General features: G+C 53.8%; 2 protein-coding genes across 7 annotated transcripts; one reads left to right on the plus strand and one right to left on the minus strand.

The window, feature by feature from the left end:
- The first annotated feature begins 45 nt into the window (after window positions 1-45).
- Window positions 46-3679, plus strand: BBLN (bublin coiled coil protein). The gene is made up of 2 exons (XM_006205469.4): window positions 46-314; window positions 3194-3679. The coding sequence occupies exons 1-2, from the start codon at window positions 236-238 to the stop codon at window positions 3364-3366; spliced, it is 252 nt and encodes an 83-aa protein (XP_006205531.1). The 5' UTR covers window positions 46-235; the 3' UTR covers window positions 3367-3679.
- Window positions 3680-4678: 999 nt separating this feature from the next.
- Window positions 4679-21249, minus strand: CIZ1 (CDKN1A interacting zinc finger protein 1). Of its 6 annotated transcripts, none has more exons than XM_072960191.1 (18): window positions 21077-21248; window positions 20377-20430; window positions 20289-20346; window positions 19927-20042; window positions 18370-18441; window positions 16282-16511; window positions 13866-13959; window positions 13598-13706; window positions 12481-13085; window positions 12101-12222; window positions 11287-11484; window positions 10430-10554; window positions 8241-8328; window positions 7637-7750; window positions 7287-7436; window positions 5717-5786; window positions 5388-5509; window positions 4679-5018 (listed from the first exon to the last, which is right to left on the minus strand). In XM_072960191.1, exons 2-18 carry the CDS (start codon window positions 20423-20425, stop codon window positions 4803-4805), a joined length of 2538 nt encoding a protein of 845 aa, XP_072816292.1. In that variant the 5' UTR covers window positions 20426-20430; window positions 21077-21248; the 3' UTR covers window positions 4679-4802. The 6 variants fall into 6 exon arrangements, with proteins under 6 accessions (XP_072816292.1, XP_015095788.1, XP_006205530.2 ...); XM_015240302.3 differs by having other exon boundaries at window positions 12481-12676; window positions 12803-13085; window positions 20289-20430; XM_006205468.4 differs by having other exon boundaries at window positions 13866-13944; window positions 20289-20430.
- Window positions 21250-21340: the final 91 nt, after the last annotated feature.

The raw sequence follows: 21340 nt of genomic DNA on the forward strand, positions 1-21340 counted from the left end.
GGGCTCGAGTGTGGGGGCGGAGTTCTGGCGGCAGGGTGGGTGGCGGCGGAGCTCGGGTGGCTGAGCTCCCGCCTTAGGGGCGGGGCCCCGGCTACCCTGCGAGCTCTGCCGCGGCGTTCCACCCTTCCGGCCTCGAGTTCCATCCACCTCCTCCACCTTCCGCCCCGCGCCGGCTGTCGGCGCGACTGTCGCCGCGTTCCATCGTCTCGCGGCCCTTGCGGCTCTCAAGCCCGCAATGTCAGGCCCCAACGGGGACCTGGGCATGCCGGTGGAGGCGGGCGCGGAAGGCGAGGACGACGGCTTTGGGGAAGCAGGTGACCTGGACGGGGAGGGGATGCTGCTGAAGCGACCTTTGCTTTCTCGGGGGTGCCCTCCTGGGAATGGGGAATCGAGGCCGGGATAGGGGCCAAGAAAGGACCGCAGAGCCCTCCCCATCACCCGCCCCAGGGTGGGTCTGGAGCTGCAGGTTCCCTCCTGGGGTTCGGGGCGAGCACCTGCGAGCGGGCCCCTGGAAACTGCAGCATTCGAGAACTGTGGGCAATCGACCCCGTTTTACAGATGGGGAAACTGAGGCAGCTTCAGGGTCACTCGCCCTTTTGGGATTGGGATTTTCTCAAGCCACGTCTTTCAGCCCCTGTGGAGATGGAGGCTCCTAAGGGAGAGAGGCCTGGCGTGGACCCTCTTGGTTTAGCAGGAGGGGCTATCTGGGTGGGCGTGCGGCCCTGCTGAGTCAGCATCCCCAGCTACCTTTGCTGGTGTGGCCTGGAGCCCTGGCACATGTGGCTTGCCTACAAAGCAGCCTGTTGCCTGCACAGCACTGCGGGAGTTGGGGGTTGGGGGTTGGGGTTGTGGAGCAAGAACCATCAGCTCCCTTCTCACCATCTGGAGCCTCAGTTTCCCCATCTGTAACATAAGAATAATGGTTAGTGTCTTCTGCATTGAGATGCATCAAGATTCAATGAGAAAACGAACGGAAAATATTTAGTAGGTTCCAAGCATGCAAGTGTTCTGTAAGTAGTTATTATTCCTTTTAGTATAAGATTGGTTTCTTAACTTAAAGGGCAGGGCTTAGTAAATGTGGGGTAAGTATGGAGTCTGCTTTTGGTTTTGTTTTGAGTAACAGCTTTATTGAGTTATAATTCACATAATATACAATGTGTCCATTTAAATTGTACAATTCAGTGGGTTTTAGGACATTCACAGAGTTGTGCAGCCATCACTATAGTAGTTTTAGAATACTTCATCGCTCAGGGTCTGAGTTTAATGAGGAGGGTAGAGTAAGTGGGGTAAATGGTAGGCTGGCGGGTTTGCCGGGTCTACTGCTGGTGAATAGCAACCAGGTGTGGTAATTACACTGGCAGCTGTGGTGGGAGCATCTGGAAGGGCCTCCCAGGAGTCACGCTGAGTGGAAGTTGGCAGATTCACAGGACTTAGCATATTGGGGGTGGGACGGTGTCCCCAGTGGAAGGCAAAGTCTTGGAAGTACCCTTGACACTTGACACAAACAAAGCCTAGCCCCAGTAGTGGAGACACTTGCCCCCCCTCCACCCCATCCTTCTCGCTTTTGTCTCCTGACCAGAATGTGAAATGTTGCTAAGAGTGATCATCTACTAATTGCTTGCTGTGGCCAGACCCTGAGTTCTTGATATATATATTTGAATCCTCACAACAACCCAGTTCTTATCCCCCTTTTGCAGAAAGATGCAGTAACTTGCTGGGATGGGACAGAGCTGGGATGGAAACCCAAGTGTCCCTGCTCCCCAAGTCTGAATCTTGGCTCTGCCCTCAACCAGCTGGAGGACCCCAGGCAGGTCTCCTCCTTCTTGGGCCTCGGTTTCCCCATTTGTATCATAGGGTATTGGACTCTCAGAGATAACAGAGATTTCCAAGACTCTGTCCTCTGTGAGTTGTGCCAGCTCTGGGCAATGGGTGCTCTTCCCCCAGACCCCGAACGCAAGCACATCTTTACCTTTATGCCAGACACTTTCCTCCAGCCCTGGCCGCTTCCAAACACTGCCAGCCATTTCCCCTTTTTTCCCAAGCTGGCAGCTGAATGTATCTGAGTCATAGGCTGGCTCAGAACTGGGTCCCGCAGTGGGCACAGGCCTAGACCTGGGGTCCTAAAGGACGTTTAGTTGCTGAGAGAAGCAGGTCCGGAGTGTCTGTGAAGGAAGGAGTGATGGTGTCTGGCGAAGACCAGGGAAGGATTCTTGGAAGAGGAGGTGTTTGCAGCTGGTCCTTGAACAACTTTTGTGGTTGAGGCATTCTGGGTGGCAGGGACAGTTGAACAGAGGCCAAAAGGCTAGAAAGTCAGGCTTCATCCATTCATCCATCCATCCATCCATCCATTCATTCATTCAACAAATGTTTCCTGCGTGACAGTGAAGGCACTAGGGAAACAGCAGTGAACATAAGACCATTCCACCCCTCACAGAGCGCATGCTGTAGTCCGGTGGAGGAGACAGACCAGCACATAATCACAGCAGTCAATCTGGAGGTGAGGGCCGTGGAGGAGTGAGAAGGCAAGGGAGTCAGGAATGGAGGCCTGATCCAGTCTGGGGCACTGGGAGGGCCCCCTGTGGCAACATCCATGCTGAGACTTGAAGGATGAGAGGGGCTCATCCAGGAGGAGAGGAGGGAAGGAAGACAGAAGAGGACACAGCACATTCCAGGGAGAGGCCATAGCCTGTTCAAGGGGCCTGGGGTGGGCAAAGGCAGGTGTGAGAGAGGAAAGGAAAAGATAGGGGAGGCAGAGCCAGAGAGGGGAATAGGGCCCTGGAGTCTGCTGGGAGCTTTATCCTGAGGGCAGGGGGAACCAGGAAGGGCTGGAGAGTAGGGCCTGCTCAAGGACAGAGGCCTTGATTGCCTGACTCAGGAATAGGGACTCTGGCCTCTAGGCAGCTGATGGAGGAAATGGAGAGGAGACTTGGTACCTGGCAGGATTTCCTAGGCAGGACGCTCTGGCTGACTTCCCTGTGACCACCCTAACCCTAGAAAAAAGGATGGTGCACTGAGATGTTTCTCCTCTTTTGGTATCCACCCATTTTCCAGACGGTGACAGTGAGGCTCAGGAAGGAGTAGGGTCTTGCCCAAAGCCCTTTTAGAGCCAGGCTAGGGCACAGTGGGGGTAGGGAGGGTGCCTGTGAGCCCTGAGGAGATATGTGACCTTGGCTTTCTTTCCTCTTCCTCCCAGAATACGCTGCCATCAACTCCATGTTGGACCAGATCAACTCCTGTCTGGACCACCTGGAGGAGAAGAATGACCACCTCCATGCCCGCCTCCAGGAGCTGCTTGAATCCAACCGGCAGACGCGCCTTGAGTTCCAGCAACAGCTTGGGGAGACCCCCAGTGATGCCAGCCCCTAGGCTCTGGGAGCCCCGAGCCAGGCCCCAACCCTGCCTCCCTGAGCCAGGCTCTGGCCTGAGCACTCACCACCTGGCTTAGATACCTTCTTAAGGGCTGGCCTACAGATCTCCTGGTGGGTCTGCTTGCCTAGGCCACCCTTCTGGTACTTCCCTCAGCGTGCCTGGGCCAGCCCCCACCCTCCCGGCATCCCCTCCTGGGGCCAGGTGTGGGCCTATGACCATCCACCTTGCCTGCCTGCCCTAATCCTGGACCTGGATGCTCCCCACTCTGCCCAGGCCTGGAGTGTCCACATTAAACGGGTCTCCAACACCACTGTGCCTCTCTCCTCTGTATCCCAGGATGAGGACGGACCCCAGTGGCCATCAGAGGCAAACAGGGCAGTGGAGGCATTCCAGACATTGATTACACACTGGGGGCTCACAGGCCTGGTGGGGGGGGGCTGGGGTCTTGGCCTTCTTGTATTTTTGGACACAGAGGTACAGGTGAGGTCAGGGCTTCCTCCCCACCTGGTTTGCTCCTGGCCAGCAGCTGCTTCCACAGCCCCAGCTGAGACAGCATGCTGTGTGACCCTGTATGATGTGCTCAGCTTCTCGGTTCTAGGGCTTTTCACTAAGGCAACCCAGAACATGCTGTGCAGCCACGGGTACCACCCTCCTGCTCTTGGCCTCGGTCCCCCTAGCTGGCCAATAACAGGGATGGTCTGGTTGTCTCTCTCTAAGGGTCTTTCCAAATGGGGAAATAGAACCAAAGAGCCAGTGCAACCTGGGCCCCATTCACTAATGATTTATCACAGGGTCAGCTGACAAGAAGGGTGGGGTCCTTGCTAGTGACATGAACTCAGAACCAGAGGGCCTGAGCAGTGAGGCCCTCCACTTCTGCACTTTAGCTTCCATAGGGTTGGAGAGAGGCCAATACGAGGGTCCAGAGCTCAGGCCAAGGGTCAAATCCTGGCCACTCACCAGATGTATGACTTTCGGCAAGCACTTGACCTTGCTAGGCCTCAGTTTCTTCATCTATAATTTGGAAATAACACCAGGACCTACCTCCTCGGTTCACTGTGAAGACGGAACAAGATCTTACTTGAAGGCAGTCCTCTCCTAGCCTGATGTATTCTTAAGAGGAAAACTGAAGCTCAGAGACATGAAACACCTTGTCATCTCAGAGCCCCTGGTTAGGGAGCCTGTCTCCGGCTTTCTAGCTCTGCCACCACACTACGTAGAGAGTTGCACTGCATCCCAGGCACTGACTGAGAGCTGGCTGAGGGTCCCCCCCTTTCCTTGTCCACCCAGACAGAGGTGCTGACGGGGACTATACAGCCAAACTACCTTCTTTTATTGGATTTTGAGTAAAATCAACCATGTCAAAGTCTCTGCACAGACTCCTAAAACGTAGCAGATCTGGACTCAGATGGGGCGGGTGGGAGGCGGCCCCTCCCTCAGCTTTTGAGGCGGCTGGAGCGCCGGGGGAGTGGGGGCTGAGGGGGTTGGGCCGTCACCTTGCTGGGGGTTTTAGCTGTGTCCTGGGTGCTGGGCTGGGTGAGTGTGCGGCCACTGGAGGTGAACAGAGCAGTCAAGGCGTTCCGAGCGTTGATTGCACACCGGCGGCTCACGGGCCTGGTAGTGGGGCTGGGGTTCTTGGCCTTCTTGTATTTCTGGACACAAAGAGTGCAGGTGAGATGAGGGCTTCCTCCCCACCTTGGTGTGCTTCTGGCCAGCAGCTGTTTCCCTCGTCCAGCTGAGTCAACGTTGGACATGCTGTGTGACCCTGTGTGACGTGCTCAGCCCCTCTGGGCCAGAGCTCTGGAGCTAACAGCCTGGCCCTCAGCACCCACCAGAACAATAGGAAAAACACTGGCCCCAACCTAACTCTGATTCCTTTCATGGGCAAAGCCTCTTTTTGGGGGCTACGCCCAGGGGCTGAGGCCAAGCACAGAAGGGAGGTGGCCACTGGCCATTCCCATCAGCTGGGATGGAGTCTGACTCCCTGGACAGGGCGGAGTAGGGTAGGAGGCCTGACTCACCTGCAGGTTCTCAAAGTGGGCCAAGGACTTGCAGTGGGAGAGCTGCGCCCCCGAGTTGCTATGGTAGAATTTGTGGCAGATGCGGCAGATGTAGCCCATCACTGGCACCAGGAAGTCCACACCTGCGGGACAGCGGGATCGGTGCACTCACATCCCCCATGCCAGCCAGGCGTCTCCCCATCTCTAGGGGACCATTTGCTCCCCCACCCTCCAGGTGTGAGAAGAGAAGAGGACGAGGGGCCAGGCTGCTGTGCTTAGGGTCTGGGGGGCTCGCCTGGAGGCTGGGCCTGAGGGCCAGAGTGCAGGTGGGGTCAGCGCTGGCATCTTACCGTATGCGGTGTTGGGGCTGTAGGTCTCCGAGTCTTTCCACTCCTCTATGGATATATCCCTGGTTCTTACCTGGAAACAGACAAGTGTGGGCCTTGGTTGGTTCTGGCTTCCCCTAGCCTCCTCCCAAAATGCACGTGGGGCCTGGAGCCCACCCATGCTCTTCAACCACACTCCCTTTGATTTCCAGGAGAGCCTTTGCAAATGCTGATCCTGCTCAGCAGAGTACCCTTCCCAACCTATGCTTTCTCGGCTCAGCTCAAAAAGTCCCCTCCTCCAGGAAGCCCTCCTGCTCCCAGAGTAGCCATAATCCATGCCAGGTATGCCCAACACATCACACGTGTCATCTCACTTAATCATAATAACTTTCTATGGTTTGTCCATTTTACATAAGAGGAAACTGAGGCCCAGGTACATTAACTCACTTGCCCAGGGTCACAAAGCTGTTTTATGGAGAAGCAGGGTAGTGAACCCTGGTGGGCCCCAAGCCCTGGTTACATTTTTAACCATGAGCCCCCTGCCAGCTCCCTGAGTTCCTACCTGATGCTGCAGCAACCTCAGTCCTGGGGGTGGGTTTCAAGTAGTCAAGGACCCCTCGCCTCGCCTGCTGGACATGGGCCCATCCAGATGAAGCCATCTGGTTCCACCCACTCAGCCCCGCCATGCCCAGCATTGCCTTCCACCATTTACCAGGCAGACAAACGTGGCTTCTAAGGATGACACCCACCCTCTGGGCTGTGGCCCTTCCTTACAGTCTTGAGTAGGGACTATTACTTCTAAGCAGAGGAAACTGAGGCTCAGAGAGGCCAAGGGGCTGGCTCATGCTGCTTGCTGAGCAGCAAAGCTGGCCTCACTGCCAACCAACCTGCTTAGGGCTGGAGGACACCCATGCAACCCCCCATCCACAGCTCCTCTGCACAACTCCCCCTTGGCTGTCCCCTCACCACCCTGGACTGTAAGAGGCAAGCTCTGTGAGAGCAGGGGCCAGGCCTTGGTCCCCACATATGCCTGGGGTCCAGGACCAGGGCCTGGCCCAGAACAGGTGCTCCAGCAACATTTGTTAAAACTGAAAATTCTTTCAGCTCCTCGCTCATGGGAGGCATCAGAGCTGGGGTAGTTAGAGCACGGGCTCTGGAGTCTCACTTCCTGGTATCCAAGTCAGTGAGATTCTGCTGGGAAAGTGCTTGGTACATGCCTAGTAGATAGTAAGTGCTCAAGAATTGTTGACTGTTCTTGCCAACATCAACATCATCACCATCTGATACTGACTTTTCCTGTATATACCACATAGTTCCCCACTCCATGCCTTTAGTGATGCTGTTCCCTTGGCGGAGGGAACACAAGTGAGAATTTCAGCCAGACATCGAAGATCTTGCATATTTTACCTGCTACCCTATAGCTGTCATGATGTATATTTACATATAGTCAAATAGAATACAGTTCCTATTAATACTAAGTTGTGCCTACAAATGCCAGCACAACCCTCCTAGCCCCTTAGAGGCTGGGTGAGGGCCCTCCTGGGCTGGGAGTCCAACCTCCAGCCTCCTTCCCACGCTCCCTCCCCCCAAGTACCTGCTTGCAGAATTCCTCCTCAACCTCGATGTCTTCTTCATCGTCGTCATCTTCCTCCTCTTCTTCATCGCCCTCAAAGCAGCCCACAGCATCCACTGTGATGAAGTGGTCCTCATCTTGGCCGGCTATCTCCTTCTCAAGCATTTTCAGCTTCCCCGGGAGTAGGTGAGGGCTCAGGTCAGCTCTGGGCAGCCAAAGTGTGACATCCCATCCCCCCTGCACCCCAATGAGCTACAATCCCTCCAAATCTGCTCTGAATTTGGACTGGGATAAACCTCAACTTGCTGTGTGGCCTTGGTCAAGGCTCTGTACCTCTCTGGGCCTATGTCCTCTGAGGAAGCTGGGGTTACCTCCTTGGCTTTGTCCTTGTGCCCCTGGGACTTCACATGCTCCACAAACTTACGGGGGGTCTTGAAGTAGCGGTTGCAAGCAGTGCAGAAAGGTCGCAGGGACTGCTTGGCGATCTGGGGAAAGGAAGGCAGGCCAAGTGGGCAGGGGGCAGCATCCCCAGGTGCAGCCAGGCAGGGCCCAGGGAGACACTGCCTCCCACCTGCAGGCCCACCACATCTGTACTCAGCTGGCTGTGTTCACAGAACACAGGCAAATACATCCCCTCCTTGTGCCACTGGCTATAAGATGGAATGGCAGATGGTAACAGAGAGACAGGACAGCATCAGAAGACAGGGAGAGAGGGAGGGCACTTGAGGACCCCCACGAGCCCCGAGGCTGAATGTAGGGTGAGATGGTGCCTTGCCCATGCTGGTCAGATGGGGAAACTGAAGCCCAAAGAAGAAACATGATTGACTCATCAAGAAGCCACACTTCTGAGTTAAGGCCACGCAAAGACAAAGACTGACATTTACTTTCCACTCCCCACCTGGGCTCCCTCCTTCCCAGCCCTCGGCTTGGAGACGAGGCTTATGTGGTGACTTCACAGCACAAGGGATCTCATACCTTATGGTCCTGCGTCCTGCGGTGCTGGATCAGGTCCCCCATGTAGTAGAGCTGGCAGATGTTGCACCAGCGCCTGGGTGGAGGCTCTCTGAATGGTGACAATCAAAACAAGTACAGTGTGACACCATGTTCCTACTGGAAAGACAGCAGCTCTTCTGGATGCTCCGTAAATGTAATGCAATTCCAACAGGATCATTTTTGGAAACTTAACAGAACGGTTTTGAGGTTCATCTGGAAGAATACTTAAACAAGAATAAGAGAGAAAGCTTGGGGGCAAATGAGACTTAGAAGCACTTGGGATAACAGGAGGCCACCAGGATGGTGACATAACTGAGGAAATTTGGCCTTGAGAACTGCTCTTTATCCTTCAGTTTGAATGCCCTGTCTTGTGAAGGGTGGGTATAGCTTGGTGGTAGAGTGCATGCTTAGCATGCATGAGGTCCTGGGTTCAATCCCCAGGACCTCAATTTTTAAAAAATGCCCTGTCTTTCCCAGAGCTGTTCTTAGCCCTACCCTCATTCCTCCACCTGTCCCCATCCCATGAAGCCAGGCCTCCCCTTGGACCCTAAAGTGCCACTGACAAGCATTTTCCATGATGGATTGGGAGGACCTGATTCCTTCTCTGCCCTCACTGGACTGGGAGCTCTGGGAGGCCAAGACGTCACCCCAGAATCCCCAGCGCCTGTCATGGGATCAGCCCAGAGTTTCTACCTGTCTCAGAAGGACAGGCAGCCTATCTGAAGGACTGCCAAGTCAGGATTCAAGGGGAGATGTCACCAGGAAGACACTGTAACGAATCCTCTGCACCTGAAGCTTATTAACAGCTTGGGCCGCATCCTCCCGGTTTTCTTCTGTCGCAAGATCTATTTTTATAGAATCAAGCTCATTCTGCAAATGCAATTTTGGATCCTGTTCTAAACTGACATTGCATCATACATACGTTTCCACATTATCAGAAATTCCCTACCATTGTCTTATTTATTAGTTCTTTCACCAAGTGGATAAGCCTTAACTGACCTAACCAGTCCCCTAGTTTTTGGATACTTTAGATCATTTAAAACTAAATTTTTTCACCATTACGTTAACTCTGCAAGGAACATCTTTGTCAGTCACCTTTCTTCTGTCTTTATGATTATTTTGCCTAAGTGTAATCCCCTAGGTCGGCAAGCAGGGGGAGGTTTAAAGCTCGAGAACATACGATTCAGAGCCACAGGGAAGCTCTTCTTGAAGTGAGAACTGGGTAACCAGAGACACACCAGCCTTTGGGAAGAGCGCTCCCTGTCACTCAGGGAATGTGAGCAGGGCCACCCAAAGGCCCCTCCTGTCCCCTCACCCTGCATGGGGAGCTTCAACCTGTGACCCTCTGTAAATGCTCACGGCAGGCAGGGGCCCTGATCACCGACCCAGGGCCTATCCGGCCTGTGAAAGTGTTTAATTTGGCCTCCATACGATTTGTTTCATTTTGTTTTAACTCTGGACTAGCTATTAACATTTTGAAATTGAGAGATTCACATACAAACCTGGGTTTCTAGATTCTTCTGAAAAATTAGGAGATCTGGAGCCGAGGTGCAGCCGTCCCATGAGACAGAGCCCACACCCCCAGGGTGGCCTAAGTAAATGCCATCCTGTTTCTCTCGCTAAACGCCTCCCAGCCCCTGCACTCAGTGACTCCTCATAGGCTCGTGAAAGGTCTACCAGGACCTCTTATCCAAAGAGCTGGTTCCAGACTCCAGGAGGACTGACACTTCTGATGGACCAAGCTCCCATGACAAAGAAAGGGGGAGACCCAGGGAAGCTCTAACCTCGGGCCATGAGATGAGCAGATCCTGATCATCATGCCCCCGTTGAGGTCAGCTCACATGCCAGGGGAGCAGAGGTCTGTGCCACAACCCTCTTCCCTCCCACATAGATGGTCACACAGTTCCTGCCTGGATGGAACCCTAAGAGACTGTCTAGTTCATGAATTTCTGCATTATACCCTACACAAGGCCATTTTACAGATAAGGAAAACTGAGGTTCAAGGACACACAGTTAGTGATGTGAAGAAGCCTCTGAGAAAGGGCAATGCTTAACCCAAAGGCAGACCTTGTGGATGGTAGATTCAGGGCCCCTCTCAGGCTGGGCTGGCTTGCAAGACTGCTGACCCCCCTCCCCACCCCTATACAGAGCCTCTGAGATCCCTGACTCACTCGTCCTCTCTCTCCAGGACATCCCGGGGCACAGGCAGCAGGGACAGGAGGCAGGCTTGGCTCATGTGCTGGATCTCTCCGAGCCGCTGCTGGTGCTGGGCCCCCGACATGTGATCCTGAAACTCCTGCAGCAGACGGGAGCAAGGAAGGGGCGTGAGGAGTGTGAGCCCCGGGACAGCGGGCAAGAGTGGGGCCCAGGGAGGCGGCCTCCAGCCTCTGCTTCACGGCCACCCCACCACCGCTATGAGACTGTTTCACACACAACCCTATGTGGGCCAGAGAAGGATGTAAACTGAGGCACAGAGTGAGCACACACCAGTCAGAGCTTCTGTTCCCCCCAGGGCTATGAGCGCCTCTGAGGCAAGGAGTAGTGTGATCAACTTCCAGGTCCCCACAGCTCTGCTCAGGCGAGACTCAGAGTGACAGAGGCAGCAATAGCAATAGTAATACGAGTCTGACGCTGTGATTCATGCTAGGCACGCTCGGGCCGGGTCTGCAGCTTATGACTTCAGTGTCAAGTCACTGAATCCCCAGAACCACCCAATGAGGTGGGTTCTAAATACTTCCCCAACTGACGTATAAAGAAACGGAGGCACAAAGGATGAATTCACCTTCCAAAACCCACACAACTGGCCAAAGCTAATGTGAACCAGGTCCACTCAGCTCTAAAATCTTGCCACCCTTGGCTGGTCAGGAAATGTTTTGTAAGTAAATGTACAGCTGCCGTGAGTGAGGCTTTGGGGACCATGCGGCCACTCAGGCAGCCGTGGGAAGGGCAGGCTAGGCATCGCGCACAGACCCCAAACCCTCCACCTGCCCACTCGACCGCCCCACCCACCGCGCCCAGGGGGCGGTACCTGCTGGCTGCTGCAGTTGGCCTTGCAGATGTAGCAGAAGAACTGAAGGGCCTGCTTGGAGGGTGTGCTGGCTGCGGCAGGAGTCGCGGAGGTGGAATCACCAGGCCGAGGCCCAGGTGTGAGGGGTACAGTGCTAAAGGCCCGGCTGTCACTGCTCTGCAGGATGGTGACCTTCAGGGAGCCCCCGGCACCCCACACCTACACCAGGAGCAGGAGCAGAGCTATCACCAGCTGGGCGCTTATGGTGGGCCAGCCCTGTGTTAAACATCTTTGAGCCCTCCTGACAGCCCACTTTACAGGTGGGTAAACTGAGTCTCCGAGCTGTTAAATGACTGCTTAAGCTTGCATAGCTAGGAAACACCACAGTCAGGATTCAAATCGGTCCACCTCACTCTAAAGTCCACCCCACTCCACTCCTCACTTGACATGGAGAAACTGAGATGTGAAGAAGGGAGGGGATTTGGCCACAGTTACACTGTAAGGCAGGGCAGGGCCCAAGCCCCAGGCACAGGCTTCCATGCTCTGCTCTCTCTGGTAGAACAGCGTTACTGGGTGGGGCCCTGGGGCTCTAGTTTCAGAGGAGTGGGCTGGAAGAGACTCTTATCACCACAAGTACCTCCAGATCTTCAGAACAAAGGCATGTGAAGGCAGCACAGGAGAGTCTGATGAACTGCTGTCAGACCCCGTCTGGTCTGCCCACAGACCCAGACAGACAGCTGCTGTCACGTTTCACAGGTCGGGAAACACGAGGGGGCAGAAAGAGGCCTCCCACCACTAGGTGCACCACGTGGTCCTCGTCAGCATCTCTACCCACCCCTAGCATCTCTCTGGCTCTTTTTTCACATTCTCCCACATCCAGGCCACCGATCAACTCCTCCTGGCTGTCCTCCATGCTGACCTCTGTGCCCACTGGCTCCTGTGAGGCCTCCTCCGGGCCTGAAATGACAAATGTGCTCTGTTTCCCATGGTCCATCTCCCATCTGGGCCCTGAAGGACTCAGGCCTGAGAGCCACCCTCTCTGCCGACAGCTGGGATTTTGAAGCCCCTGATGGATACAGCCTTAAACACCGGATCCAGGCCCAGTCCTCAGTCCCAGGCAGCACCCAGTCAGGGCTGGACAGGGCTGGAGAGGAACAAAAGGTCCGGGCAGAGCTGTCCCATCACCGGGCCAGCTGGGAGCCAGTACTCACTTACCTGCTCCAGCTTCTACCATGTTGGGCGGCGTCTCCAGCACTGTGGAGTGAACCAGAACCGGTGTTTTCTCTGACGCCGGCATCGACACCTGTGGCTGGGTCTGAGGCTGTCTCTGGGCCGGCTCCAGTGGCCACACTGGAGGTTGTTCCGGTGGCTGCTCCAGGGGCCGGACCCTTGGCTGTGCTTCTGTCTGGACCTGGGGATACGTCTGCGTCTGTGCCTGCTTCTGCAGCTGTGGCTGCGCCTGCCTTGGGGGCTGTGAATGTGACTGTGGCTGCATCTGTTTTGGTGGCTCTGCCTCCTTCTGCAGCTGCAGCCGTACCTGCTGCGGCACTAAGAGCTCTGGAGAGGTCTGTGTCTGCGCCTGCTTCTGCAACTTTGGCTGCACCTGGGCATCCAATGGCAGCATCTGTGGCTGAGTCTGCGGCTGCACCTGGGCTTGGATCTGCAGAACCCGTGGCTGGAATCGTGGCAGCACTCGGGCTTCCAGTGGCTCAGACAGCAGCTCGGGTGTCTGCGTCTGCTTCGGTGTTCTTAACCGGGTCTGTGGCTGGACCTTTGCCTGCAGCTGCCCTGGAGGCCCCTGATCTGTGGGCTCCTCTGAGCTAGGAAGGATCAAAAGATCAAATTCTTATCTTCCAGTTGGCCCCAGGGCTCCCAAGAAAGGTCATGACGCAGGCTCCAGTCCTAGCTCTGCCACATACAAGCTGGGGTTTGGAGCAAGCCTCTGGCTCTCTGGGTCCCAGTTTCACCTAAGTAAATTAAAAGGATCACCTGCTCCCCACCTCCCACAACTTGCTAATACATATCCAAGGCCCTGTAAGCCTTCCCACCCTCTGGCCACTCTCTGAGATCCCAGATGTACACCTATACCCCTCCAACCTGGCCACCTCACCTGCCTCCAGGTAAGGGTCAGTCACAGCGAAGACACCAGTCTGTCTGGCTGAGAGCCTTCCCAGGTAAGGTGCAGAATTAGGTTTGACCTTCCTCCAAACCCGAGACCAAGGCCCTTTCCTTGCTCCCTTGAAGGACCCCACCCCACCTACCCCAACCCCCATCTCTGTAGGAATGAGGGTACAGGGCACCCAGGCCCCAGCAGGTGTTCAGCATCAGTCACCTCTTTGACCTCTTAGCGGGTGGCTCAGTTGCCTCACAAGACTCGGGCTTAGGTGCTGGAGTGTCTTTCTCCTTAGCGATGCCATCTGGGCAGTGGGGGGAGTCTTGGTCTGGAATGGAGGGCAGGTGAGTGGCGGCCATGCTGGTAGAGCACATACAAGCTCTGGGAGAGGGCTCCTGGGCTCACCCCTCACCCCGAAAGATGCCTACTTCCCACATCTGCCTCTATGACCCACCTGCACCCACCTGCCCCAAACCAGCTCCCTCACCTTCGGGTGTGTCTGTTTGGGGTTCTGCATCTTCCTCAGACCCCTCGGGGGGGTCTGACTTGTCCTCCACGGGCATCGTCTGAGAAGAAGAATCCTGCTTCCTTTTAGAAACTGTTTTTGACATCTGCCACCCGTCCCTGCAAACAGTCCCTTGCCCAAGAGCGGCTGCAACATGTCCCCCAGGGAATGAAGGTGCCTGGCCCCAGAGCTGCCAAGAAAAGATCCTAGACACCCCAGGAATCATATCCAGGAGTTCCATCTAGCTGCCTGTTAAGTGAATACAGGTTTGGGGGACACAATGCCTTTTCATGGTCCACGGTGCTGCCTTCTGACTCTCCCACTGCTTCTCCACAAAGCAGCCAGAGGGATCCTTCTCAGACGGAAACCTGATCATGTCTCTTATCTCTTTCAGGCTGAAACTGTCCTGTGACTTCCCAGAGCCCTGGAGTATTCCTTCCTTACCCCAAGCTGGAAACTATCTCCCTCCCCACCCCCAGCATGATCTGGCCCCTACCCCACGCCCACCCCTCCAGCCTCGGCTCTCCCCACGCTCCCTCTCGCCCTTTGTATGTCTACACTGGCCTTCTTTCTGGTCCCCCAAAGCCCCAGGCCTTCACCCAGAGCCTCAAAGGCATTTCTTAGAGGAAGTCCTCCTAACCTGAAAGCAGGTCCAGACCCCCTAGTACAGGTCCCCAGGGACCCTGGGATTCCTTTCTGTGGCATTTTCCACAGTCATAACTAATTGGCTGGAGCATTATTTGCATTAATGTCTCACCACCACCACCCTCTTCCTCCCCAGCCCAGGATCTCCAGGAGGGCCGGGCCAGGTGTCTTCTCTGCACCACTGAATCATCTGCAGGAATTTGCTAAATGAACAGGTATTTGCTAAATGAACACATGGCTCCAGATGGTTCCAGGACACCCCAGGAAGGCCCAGGAGTCCACCTGCAGCTTCCTGTCCCTCCTTCTAAGCCCCAAGAACCAGTGCTGAGTAAAATCCTGTACCACATCAGGCCTCCAGGCCCTTAGAAACTACTCAGCTCTCACCATGCCCCTGGCCTATGAGTCAGGAGGGCCAGACTCTAGTTCTGTCTCAACAGCTGTGCAGCTCGGGTCAACCTCCACCCAACTCCCTGAGCCTCAGTTCTCCCATATGTAAAATGGGGGCAAGGAGGGGGACACTAGGCAAGACCATGTTAGGACAAGCCCGACTGAAAGGTCAGAGGCCAGGATCCCTCTCTGGAGGGTAATGCCTCACCTCTAGATGTGAGCTGGCCCCAGAGCAGCCAGAAAAGGGGGGTGATGCCACCCCCCTCCACATCACAGGAATGCTCTCAGGAGTGAGGTGTGTGCGAGGAACTGCCAGGCCATTCAGGGACAGGACTGACTCAGGGAGGAGGTTATTTCCTTTAAAGTCTCTGAGTCTTCCTACTTAGGTCAAGGAGAGCCTCCTGGATCTGATGCCTTCCACCTCTCAAAGACTCAAGTAGCCGAGATGGTAGAGGCTCAGAACCTTCAGATGGCAACAGTGTAGAGTTTAAGATTTTATTACATTGTTTTATCCCCAACCACCTTGCTGTCACTTCTATGTGTGGCAATTAATTTTGAGTTTTTAAACACTTCAGGTAGTGATAATAATGTTTCCTTTTTAGATAGATGTAACAGAGAAGCAGCTAGTTCATTTAAAGCTGTGCTATCCGAGACAGGAGCCACTAGCCACACATGCTGGGCTTTTAAGCACTGGATTTGTGACAAGCTGAATTGAGATGTAAGCATCAAATACACACTGGACTTTAAAGACTTAGTACAAAAAAGAAAAAGAAAAAAAAAGAAGCGGGAAAAAAAGGAATGTAAAACGCCTTGTTTATATTTTTATATTCATTATATGTTGAAATGGCAGTATTTTTTATATATTGGGGTAAATAAAATATGTGAGTAAAATTAATTTCACTTGCTTCTTTCAACTTTCTTACTGTGATTACTAGAAAAATTTAAATTACATGTATGGTTCACATTTTATTTCCACTGGGCAGCACTGACTTAAAGAAAATTGCTAGAATACACCTGAAATGCATACAATGTTATATGTCAATTACATCTCAGTTTTTTTAAAAAGAGAGAAATGTTAGTAAATAATATAAGTAGAAAAAAAGGGGGGGAGTAAATAATAGTAACTGGTGGTGTTTTGACATGGCAGAAATCACATTGGAGTTCAGGAATATCTGAAGTTTGGGACACACTAGACAAGTCTAACTACCCCCACCTCACCATTTTACAGATGTGGAAACTGAGGTACAAAGAGGTGTACAAGCTGCCCAAGGGCCAGTGTGAGCTGGAGAGGGTAGAACTGGGCTGATCCCCAGGTGAGCCCTCTCCCGTTGCCATCCACACCTGCTCCACCCCAACCACAACTCACCTTGCGATTAGGGGTCGTGGAGGAGGAGGTCCGGGCCTGTTTCTGGGGGTTCCGCCCTGAAAGGTTGAGCTGGGAGGGGTTTATGGGGACCCCGACAGGAGGAGGGCCCAGCAAGGACTGCCGAGTGGCCTGGGGAAAGAACTGCTGTAGATTTGGGGTGGCCATCTGGGGAGGTGTGAGGCTAGGGGCTGTCAGGTTTGGGGTTGCCAGGTTGTAGCTGCGGAGGTTACCTGCAGGTAAAAAGAGGGGAGAAGAAGGATTACAACTGTGGTTGGGTGGTAGAGGCTAGAGTCAGGCATCAGTCCCCCAAAGCATCATGGCAAATTGACAGATAACTTCAAAAGGGACCCTTCCCACCCAAGGGCAGCCAAAGCGAGAGATGAGAGACGAAGGCCAGGTCCCACCTGGAGCATTGGTGGGGAGGGGGCTTTAGGGCTGGTTCTCTGCTCCAGCTGGGGGAGTGGGCACTGCCTTCTCCCTCCCCAAATGCCTCCTTGGTCAGAGGCTTGACCATCCCCAGCAACTACACTCACCCTCAGGCATGCTTTAAGGGAACACCTTAAGTTACGTGAAAGATTCAGCACAGAACCCAAAGGGAGAATTAGCGAGATGACTGGTCTCTGGAATAAGACTCCCCTACCAACACCAGCTTCCCTTCATCAAAAGTCTCCTGGGAGCCAGGCACTTGTTTAACACTTTCTAAGCATGACCTCCAGTCACTTGGCCCAGCCACCATCAGGGTAAGTATTACTGTCTCTAATGATGACAAAACAGAGACACTTGGTGGAGGAGCAGCCTGGCCAGCATCTCAGGGAGCAGCACTGCTGTCCACTCACTGGCTCCTAGACAGGATTCCGAGGGTCCTCCTGACTCCTCCCTCTCTTTACCACCCCCCATCCAAGCCAAATCCTATCAACTCTCTCTGCTACCCTTCTTCCCAGTGTAGTCTGAATCCTCTTCAAATCTCCACTCCTACTGCACACTCCCCCTTCCAAAGCTACTTCATCACCGGTGTGAATTTCAGCCAGTTTCGCATTGGATAGCAGCAAACAGTGATCTTTCTGAAATCGCATTCTGACTTCACCCCTCCCCTTGCCTACACCCTTTCATAGCTCCTTTATGCTTGGGAACGAAGCCCACTCCTCCCTATGTGAGGTCCAGCCCTGCCCTCCTCCCCAACCTCCTTGCTTACAATTCTCCTCACGTAAGCCCCCACTTTACTCCAGGCATGTGCTCCCATGTATCTGTCAAACAAGCCTGGTTTCTGCCTGCCTCTGGGCCTTTGCACATGCTGTTCCTGTTGCCTGGGCTGTTCTGCCCCCACTACATCCCTGTCATCCTGCATTGCTCCCTTTTGGTGATTCTCCTCTGGGAGACCTTCCCAGACCCTCTCTGTGTCACCAGAGGCCCTAGCTTTCCTGTTCTAGGACCAGCTGCACAATTTCCTTGTCTGCTTTCCAGTGCTCACCACCTAAGTACCCTGGGAACCTCTTAATGGCAGGCACCTCATCTGACTCAGAGGCCCAGCACTGGGGAAGTGTTTGACCCAATAAAGGACAGTTGAAATCCTTGCCCCAGTGCTGGGAGGGAAAGCATAGGGATTAAGGGCATGCATGGGTGCTGGGAGAGCTGGTTCAAATGCAGACTCTACAGTACAAGCTCTGTGACCCCTTGAACAAATTAGTCCCCCCCTTCTTAGCATCAGTTCCCTCATCTGTAAAATGGGAATAGTAATAGTACTTAACTCACAATGTTTTATGAGAATTCAATGAGATATCAAGTGTACTTACTAAATGTATAATTAACATTAACTTAAAAATAAATACATATACACATATGTGCAGAGAGAATGCCAACCAACTCTTAAAAACAGTAAGATAAAAGATGGCACACTCTAAAAGAAAAATGGATGAAGGACATGGACAAGTCACAAAAAGAATTACAAATGTTTAACAGACAAATATAAAATGTTCAACTCCACTAGCACTCCAAGAAATGTAGACTAAAACATTAATGACGTAGCTTTTTTGCCAACCAAATGAGTAAGTTAGATGAATATATACATTTATACATAAAAGCATATAATACCCAATGTTGCCGTGGGCATGGTGAGGCCGGCACTGTCATACGTGGCTGGTGGCATTGCAAACTGGTCCAGTCCTTTGGGAAAGCAATTTGGCAATACTTATCAAGAGCCATTAAACACCCATCCCTGCCCCAACCCAGCCACTCTACTTTTGGGAATCCATTTTAAGAACATAGTCTCAGGGGTGGGTAGCGCTCAGTGGTAGAGCATGTGCTTAGTATGCACGAGGTCCTGGGTTCAATCCCCAGTACCTCCATTAAAAAAAAAACATTAAAAATAAGAAAATAGTCCCAAACATAATATTCATTACATTATTTAAAACAGAAAGAAGAAAAGGAAGAAGAAGAAGAAAAGGAAGAGGAAGAGAAGAAGGAAGAGGAAGAGGAAGAAGAGTGCCTAGAAAAAAATAGGAAGAAATACATCAAAACTTTAATGGGTGTTTTTTTTCCTTCCAGAGGTGAGTGAGTCTGCATGTGACAACTGGGTTTTCTTATCCTCTTTTTAAAATATTTCTTTCACTTTTCTTTGAAGAGTGTGACTAAAATGAGAAAGAAAAAGAGTGAAAAAAATGTGTATATATTGTGGGTCCCTGTGTGTGGTTTTCTCTCTCCACTCATCCATTTATCATTTGTAAGCCAGCTCTCAGGACCATCCACACTCAGGTGGCCCCGGGGAGGGCTGAAGAGTGATGACCATCACATCTTCTGACCTGGCTGCATACCCTGCTGGGAGGCAGGACAGCCTGGTGCCTCAGAACACAGCTCTGAAGTAAGACCTCTAATCAACACCTATTCAATATGTGACCTTGGACAGATGATCCCTCTTAGGGCATCAGTTTCTTCATCTGTAAAATGGGATCATGAGTGTATTACCCCTTAGGGTCATCAGCAGAATCAAAGAATTGGGTTGTAAGGGCCTCAGCAGAGTGCCCAGCCCAGAGGGACCACCCAGCAAGCCATAGCTACCCTGTGGGAGGGGCTGGGTCTGAAGATGAGCTGGTACCAGATTTCTGGACTCCCGGATTACTCCTTTGGGGGCTGACGTGTCAGGAGCAGCATCTTAGAAGGAAGAGCTGAAAGATTGCTCTCCATATGGGGAAACTGAGATAAGGGCACAGGCTTAATGTAGAGGGCTAGAGACACCCACTCAGAGATCCAGGGGGTCAGGAGGCCCAGGCTTCAGTCCAGCTCAGCCACTGCTGATGCTGTGTGACCCAGGGCAAATGACTTCCCTTTTCTGGAAACTAGGTCTCCTCATATGTCAAATGGGACGTGGAGGAGGGTAGTCAAAATAGAACTTTCCATCCATCATCTCATCTAACCTGAATGTCAGCAAGGTGTGCTGAGTAATATCCACAGAGCTAGCTAGCACCATGGCAAGGACACACCTCTGGGATCAGGCAGACCCGCATTCAGCTGAGCATCTGTAAACTAGGATGCTGGCAGCAGTAGTAGCAGTACCTCTCTCAGGGTTACTGTGTGGATTTGATGAGATTCAGTGCCATGGGGCTGCTGGGGAGCTACAGCTAAGATGAAGAGAGACAGGGCCCACAGTCATACCTTGCAACTGCTGCAGAAGCAAAGCTCTCTGCAGCACAGAGCCGTTGAGGAGGGAGGCTGAGCTGATGCCCTGGAGATTCAGGAACTGCAGCTGTGGCTGCTGCTGGGGGAGCCCCCTGAGTGTTGAGAGCATGTGTCAGAGGATCACTGAGAGAGTCAGACTCTCCGTCTTCCATGAGACCTCTCCCCTCCATTCTCTGCCCCCCTCTACAGCAGACAGAGGATCCCCTTGGGACGGGAACTGATGACCTCCAGGACTCAAATAGGGATGCCCCTGGGAGAAAGGGTTGGGATGGGGAGCTGTAAGGCATGGGTCTGAGGGGCGCTGCTAGAGCGGTGCACTCCTCCAGCGGGGAGCTCACCTGCCAACGGCCATGGGCAGTGGGGCCTGCGGTGGGGACTGCTGGAGCAGCTGCTGGAGCTGCTGCAACTGCTGCTGCTGCAACTGCTGCTGCTGCAACTGCTGAAGCTGCTGCTGCTGCAACTGCTGGTTGAACATGGTGGCTGAGGGAAGGGAGGGAGTCAGGCCGGATCCCCGTCACCCATCCCCAGCCCGTGCACGGCCCTCAGATACTGCTGGCTGAGCTTCACAGCTACAGTCTGGGTCCTGCCCAGAGCGTGCCCCATCCTTTCAAGACACCTCCAATTCTACCAGCAGCAGGCTTCAGCCATCCTCCCGCCAATTTCCCTTGAATATTCCCAGCAGTGCCTCCAGCAAATGCCCAACCCCGCCCTCCATCTCTCCAACTCTCATCGCTTGGTGCTTCCAGGGGCAGCGTCCGACACAAACACACCTCCCACCCCACCCTTCAGCCTTTCTTTGCGCCAATTACGTGCCGATGACAGCCCCTCTCCACTCACACTCCTCTGATACTCCCACCCTGTCCCTTGTACACATTTCATGTCAATAACATTAGCCCCCGCCCCCGCCCCCACCACCACCTTTCACTTTCGTCCATGAACAAAGTGGGGGAAGGCTTCCCTCCACCTTAATCCCCCCGATTCCGCTAACCCCTTCCTCTACAGATAGAGCCAGTATTACACTTCAAATCTGGTATCCCCACCTGCCCACGAAGCCCGCAGCCTCCATTCAAGTAGCCCCTAAGTCTTTGGACGCCCCCACCACCTCTGATATGCTCAGCCCGCGCACCTCGCCTTGCAGCGCGGCTTTAGCCACGGGAACTGCTCGGCCTTCTTCCCCCTCGGCAGTCGCGTAGCCCCCACCCGCAGGGCGGGCGGGGCGGGCGAGGCAGCTCCAGCTTGTGGCTCTCGGGCTTCCTGAGGCTCCGCCGGGGCCTGTCCACTCGGAAGGCCAGTCTGCCGGCAGGGCCTCGGCAGCGCCCTCTGGAGGACGGGAGGTCCGGGTGCCTCCGGTCGCGCCGCGAGATCCTTTCCCGCGCACCCCGTCACGCTA

This window comes from Vicugna pacos, chromosome 4 (assembly GCF_048564905.1).
Source record: "Vicugna pacos chromosome 4, VicPac4, whole genome shotgun sequence".
Classification (NCBI taxonomy): domain Eukaryota; kingdom Metazoa; phylum Chordata; class Mammalia; order Artiodactyla; family Camelidae; genus Vicugna; species Vicugna pacos.

What these genes read in the sequence shown, in the direction of transcription:
- BBLN (XM_006205469.4), top strand. Translation starts at nt 236, where the DNA reads ATGTCAGGCCCCAACGGGGACCTGGGCATGCCGGTGGAGGCGGGCGCG. An exon ending in CGACGGCTTTGGGGAAGCAG is followed by an intron (nt 315 to 3,193) that starts GTGACCTGGACG and finishes TCTTCCTCCCAG; the next exon opens with AATACGCTGCCATCAACTCC.
- CIZ1 (XM_015240299.3), bottom strand. Translation starts at nt 20,425, where the DNA reads ATGTTCAACCAGCAGTTGCAGCAGCAGCAGCTTCAGCAGTTGCAGCAG. An exon ending in GCAGGACGCAGGACCATAAG is followed by an intron (nt 7,751 to 8,240) that starts GTATGAGATCCC and finishes TCCTTTCCCCAG; the next exon opens with ATCGCCAAGCAGTCCCTGCG. An exon ending in AGGAGGAATTCTGCAAGCAG is followed by an intron (nt 5,787 to 7,286) that starts GTACTTGGGGGG and finishes GTCTGTTTCCAG; the next exon opens with GTAAGAACCAGGGATATATC.